The sequence below is a fragment of the Calypte anna genome, unplaced genomic scaffold, assembly GCF_003957555.1.
Source record: "Calypte anna isolate BGI_N300 unplaced genomic scaffold, bCalAnn1_v1.p scaffold_8_arrow_ctg1, whole genome shotgun sequence".
Taxonomy (NCBI): domain Eukaryota; kingdom Metazoa; phylum Chordata; class Aves; order Apodiformes; family Trochilidae; genus Calypte; species Calypte anna.
Window position 1 is genome coordinate 37,257 of NW_022045537.1, and position 13,221 is coordinate 50,477.

Below are 13,221 nucleotides of genomic sequence, written 5' to 3' on the forward strand. Positions count from 1 at the left end.
TCATAACCCCATTTACAAGAGCAAAAGAGCAGTTTACAAGTGCAAATAACTCCCAGACCCAGTAGTGCCACGTTAATGAATTGGAGCAGATCTTTGTTGCAGGTTACTGAGACCTCAACACCAGTGACCTGGCATAGGAGAGGGGCTGGAATTAAATATAACTGGGTACCTGTAATTGGCAGGGATAAACACATGGCATGAAAAGAATTGCATAAAAACATGGCATGGAAAGAACTTCAGCTCACTCTGTTTCTCACTGGATGTTGATATATTTTATATATATAATATATACATATATAATACATACGTATATATATATATACATATACACACACACACATATGTTTGTGTTTGTGTAGATATTTATATATAAATATATATTTAGATATATATTTTATATATATCTACACAATACTTATATACTGTGTAGATATATATATACACATTTATATATATATGTATATATATTTATATATGTATTTATATATGTGTGTGTGTATCAAGCTGCCTCCTTTTGTGCCCCTGCATCTCTTGCTGCACGACTTGAATTTATTTCTCTGCAGAAAATTCACATCATGTCTTCAAATAATTAAAAGTTGACCTTGGGTTAATGTTGGGGTAGCACAGAACCTGTGGCATAAAGTATTAGTGCCCTCCTGCCACAGCCCAGTGCTGCCTGCTGTGGAGAAGGTCATTTGAGCCCTATAATTAAGTTAGAATCTCTGTAAAAGTCATCTGCAGGGAGAAGAAGGCTTTTGTCGGGTCCATCGGGTTGGTATTGTTTGTTTTTATTAAAAACCTGTCTTTTTTCAAGTGTCTTTTTAACTTTGTTTTCTGCAGGAGCCAAAAAGCCCTGCACTGCCTCCAAAGAGTCTCCTTCATCAGAGGAACAACCAGACTACTTAACGTAAGTAAAGTGACAATTATTTAAGTTGAAAATTTACCAAAACATAGTAATTAATTCAGAGTTTCATTAAGTAGTTCAGCTGCCTTATTTGAGCACCTGCAGATCTTCAACTCTGAGTTTGTCCCTCGATTCTGGCAGGGGAAAAGAAATGGTAGAAATATTTTTTTTTTTAACATAGGTTGGGAGAAGATCATTTAATTTAATTCTTCTTCAAGAATACAGTTAAAAAAACCAGTTATGAGCATATAGTGTTTCCAGAGGTGAGGCCATGCAGGAGGGAAGCAAAAGTCTAAATGATGAAATATATAAATATGAACAACTTCTGTGTGTTTTCTCTGCTTAGTGTGTCTAAGCCAGAGAGGTGGGAAGGTGGCAAGAGTTTAAAGCAGACTTAAAAGCCCAGATTTACAAAACTTCACTATAATTTAACAGGAGTTAACCATCAAAGTTAAATTTGAAGCTTTGATATGAAATGGCCACCGAGTTGCTTGAAGCTACAGCAGAACATCCAGTTTCACATGGAGCTGCAGACCAAAGAGCAGGAGGAAACAGAAAAACTCCAGTTCAGATTTTAACCTTTTGCTGCCTGATTTTGGCCACAAACCGTGATAAAAATGTGAATATCAACAAGGACTGACACGTTGTAGTCTGTAGGGTTGCAGAAGGGCTTCCCACCACCTTTCATTTTTAGCTCCTCACACATCAGATCAACATTCCCAGCTGTTAAAATTAACCTAGTACATAAAAAAACCAAAAAAAAAAATTAATCTGTGACAAGCATTAAAGATGTTCGTATAAAATAGAATAGCTCTAATAGCAGAATGATTTGGTTGTCTAAATACTTCTTTTAGAATACTAAAATCTTTCTTTCAGGAGGATTTTTCTTTTCTTTGATGTATTAGGCTGAGAGCCCAAACCAGCATTAAATTCCCAGCTTCTTCTGGGTGAAAAACAGACAGATTGATCTTTTCACTGTCTGCTTCCCAGTCAGCTGTGGGCAGTGATGCCAAGGAGCAAGATACAGAGATTTATAATGTAATCTAATATGAAACTTGGATGCCAAAAGCTATAATTGAGAGTTAAAAACCATCTAAACAAGCAAAATAAAATATACATAATAATAATTAAAAGAAAGCTTTCATGCGAGGTTTAGGTGAAGTTAAATTGTGACTGGGGGTAGAAACTTTAGGGAGAAATTCTCTGTGAAAGGAGCAAGTTCTGGAACAATCTCTCAAATAATCTGCTGGCCATGGTTTCCTGGAAAAAAAAAATCAGGTCGTGCTGTTTCAGACATCTGCCTGATTATTGCAAAAAGTCTGAAATCTGAGAGCACCTGGATCTGATGCAATTTAAAGGACTTTGCTAGTTTATTCCATCCTCCTGGTGCTGTCTCTAAGTGATGCATGGTTCATGAGTGTAACCACAGCTTCAGCATAAAGATGTTTTTTTTTTTTCCATCTTGACGTAAAAATGAGGCTGGAGGAGCAGGAGATGGAGCAAAATCTAGAAAAACATCAGAGATGCACCTTTCTCCTCACTTCTCCTCTCATTTCTCCCCTCCTCACACACTTGTTGTCTGGGTTGCTGCAGACACTGAGCTCCCTGAATTTTCACTGCTTGTTAAAATTAATCTAAGTGGGGGTTTTAATGATTTGTCCTCATGTGGAGGTCAAACCCTCCGTGCAGATCGGGGGGAGAGGGAAATGAAGACCTTGTTAGTGGCATCAGTGGGTTTGAGTGTTATGCAGGTTTTGCCCTCCTGAGGCTTTTATTTAGTTTCAGTTCTTCTCCCCAGCCCATTTTTGCTCAGAGTTGCAGCTGCCTTCGTGGAATGCTCAAAAACAGGACTGGCATTCACTAAAATAATCAAATTTTGTCATTAAAGATGCTTTTGCTGTTAGATAGGCACAAACCTACCCAAAACCCTAAACTGCATCCAACCCCATAAACACAGTCCCTTCCATAAGCTGTTATGAATATTGATTTTCAGCAGTAAATATCAGTTTATCTGTTCATTCAGCAGAGAGTATCTAGTAGTTTCTCTGCTGATGTCTTTATTGGTACTTCTTTTGAAGGATTGCTGGTGTTTTCTAAGTATGCTACTGGGGTTTTTTTGTGCAGCTTCTGAATAAAAACTCTAAAACACCAGCCAACTGCTGTCCTGCCCCAAAAAAACCAGAAGTAGATTTCTATAAAAACATTCCCTGAGAACAGGTATTTCCTGGTAGTTCAGTGGCTTAGAGCTGAGGTGCTTGACATGCCCTGGGTGTGAAATTTCTGGTGTTTTTTCCCCAGAAAATACATCCCCATCTCCCTGTGGGAGCAGCGCCAGCGCTACAAGGACGATTTCAATGCGGAGTATGATGAGTACAGGAGCCTGCATGCTCGGATAGAGAGTGTCAACAGGAGGTTCATGGAGCTGGATCAGCAGAGGAAGCTGGTTTCACCAGGGTCCAAAGAATATCAGGTACAAAAAAAGAAAAAAAAAAAAAGAGAGAAAAAGGATAAACCCGTGGAGGTGGTGCCTCATCTTCCTCTGATCCCTTGGGGAAGTCCACAGTGTCAGTCCAGGCAGGCTCTTTGGTGTCTGGGATTATAATAATTTATAACTTATTATAATAATTTATAACTTATTATAATAATTTATAACTTATAATAATTATTTATGTCTATAATAATCTATGAAATTATACCAGTGTGGTTTTAAAGCACTTCATCAGGTCTGGTGTGTCCTGGGTGGCATGGCTGGGATGCCCAGCAATGGGATGACCACCCCAGCAGGACCAGGGGATGCCAGCTCTGGAACCACTGCCCAACATCCCAAAGCTTTCCACACACTCAGACCAACCTACAGCCACCACTTGCTCATCCTCCAGCTGGCTGGTCCCAGAGGTGTTCAGAACCTGATGTTGTGGCTTTCCAACCTGGACTCTCCTGCTTTGGACACACAAATTCCCCATGTTCAGTGTCAGAATTCTTTAATTCTTGTGTGCACGCTGAGGGTTTTTGGTTGGCTTTCGTTTAGTTTTTGGGCAGATTGAAAATGTGTTTGTATTTTAATGATTTGATTTTAATGGTTTGTAATTTAATGTATTTTAAAATCCCCTCTTCTGCTGATTCCCCAGTCAGGCAGACAAAGGGAAACCCTGCAGAAATTTCCTACAAGATTCGATTTTTTTGAAGCTTGACAAAACCCTGCAAAAAACTGTTCATCTGTCAGACTCCACTTGTTTGAGCTGCCTGTGAGCAGCTTCTCAAAGGGAATCTTCAAACACATCCTCATTTTTTTGCCTATTTGCAGGTTGAATTGTAGACACTGTCTGGTATCAGGGCTCAGGATTTTTTTTGCACTGCAGGAAGGTGGTGGAAAAGAGTGGAACCGAGTGTATTTTTAGGATCTTACATAAGCTTGAATTTTCTGGAAGCAGGGTGTTTTTCATACTGTCTAAATGGAAATTTGTTTTTTTTTTTTTTCTTGAAGATGCTTCAGGAGGAAGTCTTAGAAGAGTACAGAAAGGTTAAAGAGGTATGTGTGGCACCAGTTTGTGGGAGGCAGTGATCACCAAGATTGCCTCGAGGCTGCTTTTAATTAAAGGAGGTGAAATACTGCATTCTACAGAAAACCTTTAGTGCCCTGGTTTTATTTCTGTCCTTTTATCTTTACAGTCCAACCCCAGCTACCATGAAGAGAAATGCAGATGTGAATATCTCCACGGCAAGCTGTCTCACATTAAGAAGCTGATAGTGGAGTTTGACGAAGAGCAAGGAGAGCCCTGGCACTGGAATTCTGCTCCCACCACGACGTGTGAATGAACTGAAGCTTTATTTATTGAAAAAAAAAATCAGCATTGGTTGCTCTAAGGTCCTAAGAATTAGTATCAGACCTTTGGATTACAGAAGTTTCAGTATTAGCAGACCTAAGTTATCAACTTTTGTTGTCACTGATGTTGTTCATATGCGTATTTGAAGCTGCTTTTTCTGGTCCCTTCTTTTCTTCAAAACTTATATTTGTCCATTGAAATAATTTTACCAGTAGATGCTGGGTACCCAGTTACCTCTACAGTGAAATCGTGCACATTTTAAGAAAAAAAAAAAACTTGTAGCAAACTTGAAATGCCTTTGGATAAATATAAGGCTGTTTTCTGACCTTTCTTGTTAATGCAGACTCTTTGCCTTAAGTGGTAGAAGGTTTAGAAATTTGCACAAAAGACAAAAAAAACCACAAAAAAAAAACCACAAAAAAAAAAAAAAAAAAAAAAAACCACCAAAAAAAAACCACCAAAAAAAAAAAAAATCACTTTGTTTTGGAGGGTTCAAGAGAGAGGTGTACGAGCTGTGTACAGCCCAATTTATTATAACAGAAACTCACCCCTGCAACTTAAACCCCCCACTGCAGTGGTTGCCTTAAGGTGTTTGCTTGTGTATTTTGTGTAGTTAAATTGTTAGCTACACCCCTTCCCACTCTGCTGGAGCTCCTGGGAAGGATGCTATGGGGACTACGTGGCCTACCAGTGTCTGGAAGTGTGTGGTTGTGCTCTGTGTACGTGTGTGTGTGTCAGGATGTGTGCCTGGTGAGCATCTCTGATGGGGATAAAAACAAACAAAACAATAAAGCTGCTACTCTGAAGTAGGCCAAACGCTCAGGTTAAAACAACTGATGAGTGTTGCTCTTGGGCTTATTTTTAATTTTGTTTTTTTCTTTCTTTTTTTTTTTTTTTTTTTTTTCCTTAAAAAATTGCTACTTCTATTGTGGAAGGTGAGAGCATTTCCATTTCAATAGTTTGTCAGCTTTAATAATATTGGGGAAATTGATAACTTTGCAAAGATGAGACATATAGTTTTCAGGCAAGATTATTAAAACTAAACATGTAGGTGAACTATTTATATACTGCTATAAAGTATTTTTGAAGAGAGATATGCAAAGAAGCTATTGCCTCTATGTAATGTATATTTAAAGATTTGTTTTTTCTCCTGGATGCCAGGAAAAGGACAAAGAACAGATGTATTTAACTATAAAAAAATACTGTGATCACAAGACAGCACAAACTTTCATTTCATGCAGGTTTTTTTCGTTTGTTTTGGTGTAAACCATTGCTTCACTTTATCATGTGAAAACACAGGTTATTAGGTCAAAATTGAGCAAAATCTTTGTGTGTCTTACTGTGTTTCTCTTTACAAAATGCTGCCAGTTGAAAAGGGAAGCATTATGTTTACAAAACTGACTTTGGAACTTTTGCCAAAATCGTGGTAGTTTAGACTTTATCTCCAGCACCACATCAAAACTGTTGGTGTAACCCCTGTAAACCAGAAAAAAAAAATAAAAAAAAAGTCCAGCTGCCAGAAAAAAACGTGCATTAAGGTTAATGGGGAGCAATTTTAATATTTTTGCCTTAAATTTGTGGGTTCCAAGGGGATGATCACTGTGGAGGTGGAGCAGCAGGCACCACGCCTCCCTCCCTGCTGCATGGCAGCAGTTTTTGTGGGGATTACTTGAGCCCAAGTTGACTTTTGGGTCCTTTTGGGTCAATACTGTTGGTTTTTCCAACCCCTCCATTTCCAGCAGCCAAGGGAAGAGCTGCCCTGAAGGGCTGAGCTGGGTCCTGAGCAGGTGGTGATGCTCCAGTTCTGCTGGAGAGCTTGGCTTTCCACCTCTGGAAGCAAAAGAAAAAAAACCAAAACCACAACACAAAACCACAGAAAACTTTTCAGATCAAAACAATGTGAAGCTCCTGACGTCAGGGACCCGTTTTGGCAGCTTTTTATCTCAAACCACATGCCATTCTCTGACGTTGGCAGCTGTGGTGGGACACACAATGCTGCTACACCCACCCTGGTGTCTTGCCATCATCCCTGGTGCAATCACTGTGTAACTGAGACCCAGTGCAGTTCATTAACAACCAACCCCCCCCCCCCAAATCCCTCCTCACCATTCCCCCTGTCTCTGTCTGCATTTTCTGGTTTACAGGCTCTGTGTGTGTTGCAGCTGGAGCTTGGATGTCATCACCACCAGACCTGACAGAGCTGTTGTACAAAACCCTTCACTTGGTGGTTTTGCCTCCTTGCTTGGGGCATCTCTTGCATCTGCACCCAGCAGCCTACGTTGCCAAACAGAGCTGCAAAATCTGCATATCTCCTGTTACCCCCCCCTGGTGCTGATGTTCCTGCTCAGCAAATGTCAAGAGCTTGTTGAAAGAGAGCCCCTGACTCTGGTTTTTTTTCTTTTTTTTTTTCTTTTTTTTTTTTTTTTCTTTTTTTTTTTTTTTTTTTTTTTTTTTTCTTTTTTTTTTCTTTTTTTGCCTTTCCTGTAAATCTGGCCTGCTCACTCCATTGAACACCTGGGCTGAGGTTACACTGCTACAAAGCCTGAGATAATGATTGATGTAGAGAAGGGCAACTCTGTACCATCTGTACCATCTCCTTTGTGGAAACTCTGGCTGTCATGACAGTTTTTAAAAACAAAAAAAAAAAAAAAAACAAACAAAAAAAAAAACAAAAAAAAAAAAAAAAAAAAGAAATAAAAAAAAGAAAAGAAAAAAAAAAAAAAAAACCCACACAAAAAAAAACCCAACCATGGCCAAAAGGGAGGCAATAGCATTTTCCAGTTGGCTGAAAAACACATGGGTCAGGAGGACTGGTTTCCAGTCTTGATGGGATTTGAGGGAGAAGAGCTGTGCCCAAAGTAATTATTTTTTGTAAATTGTAGATAAGCTTTAAGGTATCCCGTGGAGCAGCTCACTTGACTGCTTTTTTAAGTCTTCATTTCACCTTGTCCATTAGAAAAAAAAACAATTTCAAATCTTTTAGGAAGTGCTCTGTAAAACATTTTAAATAAGTGTTGGAAGCAAGTTACATCAGCAGGTTTTAAACAGAAATTGGTGTTAAAGTGTTGCTATTGTAACCTTGCTCGTTTTTTAGCTTTTTAAGATATTAAACTTGCAACCAGTCTTTCTAGGTGTGTTTAGTGTTGGTCCGTGCAAAGACCTGTGGCTTCTTGGAAGTGTTGTTATTTCCAGAACTTTGCTGTCATCTCTTTCTGTACCTGATGTGGGAAGGATATGAAATGGATGAAGCAATTTGGGCAGCATTTGGGAACATGAAGGCTTTGAAATCGGGACTGTGAATCACCCTTTCTGAGTTGGGGAGTATTTCACAACTTCTCCAACTTTAATTCTGTACAAACTGTTCCAAGACACTCTGTACCTGAAACGGCCCTCGGGGCACTTTGTTCACCAACACTTGAGCTGTTGTTGCCCCTCTGTTATCCACCAAACTGTGTTCAATAAAATGTTAACTTTGCAGTCCTGAGATTCTGGGTCTGTCTTGGCCTGGGGATGAGGGGTGAAGCTCCAGGGGTATCTCCTCTGTGGGTCGTCCTATAAACTTCTCCCTTCTTTTTATCTCCAGCTCATCCTGCCTCTTCAGCTGCCCTTTCCTACACTGGCAGATGATCCCTGTTCCTTCTCCTAGGGGGCTGAGACCAATTCCATGGAAACCTTAAGGTTGGAAAAGGCCTCTAAGATCACCAAGTCCAACAGTCAGCACCACCAGCCAGCTGAACCATCTCTTGAAATACAGCATCCATGTGTTTGAAACCCTTCCAGGGATGATGGAGATTCCATCCCTGCCCTGGGCAGCCTGGGTCAGGCCCTGGCAGCCATCCCCACATCCCTTCCCACAGTAAATCACCTGTGGCAGCACTTTTTTTTTTTTTTTTTTTTTCTTTTGTCACAACATGGTAAAAAAATCACCAGGTAAAAGAAGATGAGTGAGTTCTCACGGACCTGCAATGGTGGCAGCAAAGATAAGACAAAAACAGTCATAACAATTTCCTTGCCCTCCAAAACTGCTGAAAAAGCCCAACAGAGGATGAAAAATGTAGAAATCAAAAATGGTCATAAAGCTCCTCCAGCCCAGGGCTGTGCTAGGAACCACCACAGGCTGAGTGCAGGACAGGGAATGGGAAACCTGTGGTGACTTTGCAGGTCAGGAGAGAAAGGTCAAGACAAGTGGTGGAAGAGAAGCAAGAGGGAGGTGGTCTGGAAGTGTTTCCCTGAGGTTCTGCCAGCAGATCAGCACCATGGGATGGCCATGGTGGCCTCTTTCTCCTCATGGGATCATCAAATGCCAGGTTGGAAGGGACCTGAAGGGTCCAACCCTTCCAGTGGTTGTTGATGTGATGATGTTGCCTCACACTTGTCAGGGCAGGGCTGGAGTCCCCATCATCCCTGGAGAGGCTCCCAACCCCTGGAGATGTGGGGATGAGGAACATGGGGTGGTGCTGGCCTGGGCAGGGATGGATTTGGTGACTTAATAGATCTTTTCCAACCTCAATGATTCTGTGCCCCAGCCTCATGCACCCAGAGGTCACCCAGCTGTGTGGGACATCAGAGGTGCCTTCCAGAAATTTGTCATTTTATCTCCAGGTCCCCCAAACCACTGTTCATAAAGAGGTGTTTCTGCTCACTGTGTCAGAGCCCATCTCAAATAACCCATTTTCCAACAAGTGATGGTGCCTGCACCTCAGTTCTCCTGCTGCTCTGCTCAGCCACTTCTTCCATCACCACCACCCATCCAGAGCATACCCAAGGGAAGGTGCTTTTGGTTTGGGTTCTTTTTTGCTGCTTAGGGTTGTTCCCCTCCTTTTTTCACCCCACCCTGCCCCCCCTGCAGATCAATAAATTGTGCTAGCAACAGTAAAAATTTTAAAAATAAAATTAAATGAAAAAATAAGTAAATCAGACAACGGGCCCTTGTTTTTCTTAAGTGTTTTATTCCAGGTGCTGCTAAGAGGAACAATAAAATAGGGGCAACAATTCCCACACAAATAATACTGGAGTCTCACATGATTCACAGAGGATGTGTGGATGGTCCCTTGCTGCCAGCACCGACCTCCTGGTGACCATGCTCATCAGGAGGAGCTTGAGATAAAAGCTGAGAAGCACTTGGGGAAAACAGGCAGGAAAAACCCTCTGCTCCTTTCTGAGATGGGAGCCCTGAGGCTCCCCAAGGCTCCTCCCTCTGTGGAAACCTAGGGTGGGGATGAAGCTACGGCCAGGACAATCCTGTCTTGGTGGAAAAATCCTTGTTAACTAAATCAGCCAAGAAAGCCTCAAACCTTGACATGGGGGATGCTGAGAAGTGACCATGTGTGGGTTTGGCACAGGGGGCTTTGCACCCTGGTGGTCCCCTTGGCCAGGCAGGGGTCTGGGTGCTTGTGGGCTAAAAAGAGTTTATTTGGGTTTCCTGTTACCATTATTGTTGTTATTGTTGCTGTTGTGAAGGTGAAGGTGATGACGATGACAACGATTCTTTGGGTTTTCTCTTATCACCATCATAATTATTGTTATGATGATGATGAGCATGATGATGAAGACTCTTACTCCTGCTCTTCCATGTTGCCCCTGACACCCAGCACCTTTCCTGCTGATAAGCATTTTTTCCTAAGCCAATGCCACCCTCAGAGGTTTCTCTGTCCCCACCAACCCAGGCAGGGCCTGAAGGGATTTTTCAGGCAGGTTTCTCCCCATTTCCATCAAGGGCCATCAGGGGTGAGAAATCACCTCCTGGACAAGGTGTGTGAGGCGCAGGAGTCACCAGGGTGTGAGCACCATGGGAAGCAGCTGGGAGATCATATTTAAATTTGTCCAGCTAATCATGGGAAACCTGAAATTTGATTTTTCCCCTTTCATTAGCATCTCAAAAAAAAAAAAAAAAACCAAACAAAAAAAGCTGAGGTGGGTCAGAGAACCTCTCCATGTCCTCCAGGGTTTTTGCAGAGCTGATGATGAAGCCTCAGCCACTGCAGAGCAGGAACTCCTGGAAGGGATGAACCATGAGGGGTGGCTCTGGAGAGGCAGGAGCTGGGAGCCACTGGAAAGCCAGGAGTGGGCAGGCTGGGGTGACCTGATGCAGAGCAAACACCCTGGTTTTGTTTCTTCTTTCTTCTGTTTCTTCTCCAGTTTTGGGGGGAAAGGAGAAGGCACTGTGACCCACAGACCTCCCAAGCATCTCTGGGCTCGATGCCTCTTCCAGATCTCTGCTCTCCCCTTTGCTTCCAAGCTGATGGAAGCTGGAACAGGAGCCAGGGACCATTCCAGGCTGGATGGAGCCTTGAGCAACCTGGGCAGGTGGGAGATGTCCCTGCCCATGTAGGGGGTTGGAGCTTGGAGCTCTTTCAGGTCCCTTCCAACCGAAACCATTCCATGGTTTATATGGAAACACTCTTCCCCACCAAAGAAGGCAAATTTCACTAATTCTGGTGAGCACAAACCTGACTTTTCCCAGCTCATTTTACCTCATGTGTTGGAGGAAGAAAATAACAACTTCCCTTCCCTTCTGGCCTCAGCTGTGCCCATCACTGTGAACTTCACACAAGTTGGGAGGAGGAGGGGTCCCCACCAGCCAACTCAGGGGTTGTCTGTTCAGTCCAACACAGAGAGGGCTTCACCATGAGTTGTGAAATGAATCTGCATACAAAAAATGTAAAAAAACCAACCCAAAACCAGCAAAGGTTGACTTGGAGGAAGGCTGAAGAACAGTGCAGCTCAGTCACAAGAGGAGTTCAAGGGAGATCAGAGCACTGACCCACCCCATTCCCACCTCTCACACCAACACCAACTGCTCCTGCCTTCCTCACCCCACCACTGACAAGAACCAGCACATTCACTCCTAGAATCCAGGAGTTTTGTTTTTTCCATCTGCAGGATTGAATACTTTTCCAGGTCAGGGTGCCAGGCTGCCCCAAACATCTATATCCCTGTTCTCCACCAGGAATTAGTTAAGCACTGACTATCAAGAGGCTCAAATCCTCCCCAGGTGTCCTGAAGTTCAGCCTCTTCCTACCTGCTGGCAAGATCAGTCCTGTGGACAGACCTTGCAGGATGTGGGGTCTGTGGCTGAGCCATGAGCTCTATAAAACCACCTCTGATCCCCACCAGATCTGCAGAGCACCCCAAGGAGAGGGGGAGAGAGAGGCAAAAGAAAAGAGAGAAGGTTCTGGGGAGACCTCAGAGCACCTTCCAGTGCCTGAAGGGGCTCCAGGAAAGCTGGGGAGGGACTTGGGACAAGGGCCTGGAGGGATGGGACCCTGCGATGGGGAAGGGTTTGGAGCTGGGAGAGGGGAGATGGAGAGGAGAAATCCTTTGGGGTGAGGGTGCTGAGCCCCAGGTTGCCCCCAGAAGCTGTGGCTGCCCCATCCCTGGCAGTGCTGAAGGTTGGATGGGGCTTGGAGCACCCTGGGCTGGGGAGGGGTCCCTGGATTGTCCCCTTGGGACTGGATGAGCTTTAAGGTCCCCTCCAACCCAAACCCTTCCATGATTCCTTGCTGATTAAGTGGAGGAGCATTAATTATGGTTGCCTCATCCCTGGAAGCTTTCATGGACGCCTTGGATGGGGCTTGGAGCACCCTGGGCTGTGGGAGGGGTCCCTGAGCATGGCAGGGGAGTTGGGAATGGGTGAGCTTTAAGGTCCCTTCCAACCCAAACCAGTCTGGGATTCCACAGAGTGGCCACTGCAGCCTCCTGCCCAAGCCACCATCTCCTGTCTCATCATCTCACAGCAACTCACCTGAGCTGCCCTCTTCTTTTGTTGTTGTTGTCAAGGATTATGTGGCAGGGATAAATTCAGGATTTTCCTATTTTTCTTAATAAGCTGTGTGGGACAGGAGATGCCAGGGGCTGTGCAGAACCCACTGCAGAACATCCTGCTGGGAGAGCAGGGAACAGATCCAGGCCTGCAGTAACCAGCTCTGTGATGGGAAAGGGATTTAGGGGAAGCTCACAGAGCAGATGCTGACTGCTCAGGCTGGTGAGGGTTTGGGTGGCTCAGACTGGCACTGGAGTAACACTGCCTTAAAAAAAAAACCCAAAACGTTAAAGTTTAAACACTGTTTAAAGTTGATAAATACAGAAAATAAAACTTGAGAATTCTTCTTGCTTTTTATCTCTTATCTTTTTCCTTCTCCCTGCTTAAATAAAAGTTTCCATTCCTCTTATCTTTTTCCCCCTTCCCTTCCCCTCTTTCTCCTTCCCTTTCCTCCCCCTCTCCCTCTCCCTCTTTCTCTCCCCTCCCCATTTTTATTTTTTTTTTAACTACTGTGGAATGAAAAGTTTTTGATTTTCTTATAAAGCTTGAAAATTACTTGATTTTCATTAAACATTAAAACAACCCTAAAGGATTTTTCTGATCAGGCAGATGGTTTTCAGACCCCATCCCAGGGCAGAGCTGGGAGGAGGCAGGAGACAAAAGCCAAGAACTTCATTGCTGGAAAGTTTCAGTTCCTTTACCTCTGGGCAGAACAGCAATCTTGCACTTCA

At 43.2% G+C, this 13,221-nt stretch overlaps 1 protein-coding gene across 2 annotated transcripts in view; it reads left to right on the top strand.

Annotated features, from left to right (window-relative positions):
• The window catches only part of ELL2 (elongation factor for RNA polymerase II 2), a 39,045-nt gene extending 32,466 nt beyond the window's left edge, over positions 1–6,579 (top strand). For both annotated transcript variants that reach the window (XM_030468916.1, XM_030468917.1), the window contains 4 exons: positions 841–907; positions 3,203–3,374; positions 4,389–4,433; positions 4,574–6,579. In XM_030468916.1, coding sequence (XP_030324776.1) covers positions 841–907; positions 3,203–3,374; positions 4,389–4,433; positions 4,574–4,720 — 431 coding nt within the window. In that variant the 3' untranslated portion in view covers positions 4,721–6,579. The remainder of the gene's footprint in view (positions 1–840; positions 908–3,202; positions 3,375–4,388; positions 4,434–4,573) is intronic.
• Positions 6,580–13,221: the final 6,642 nt, after the last annotated feature.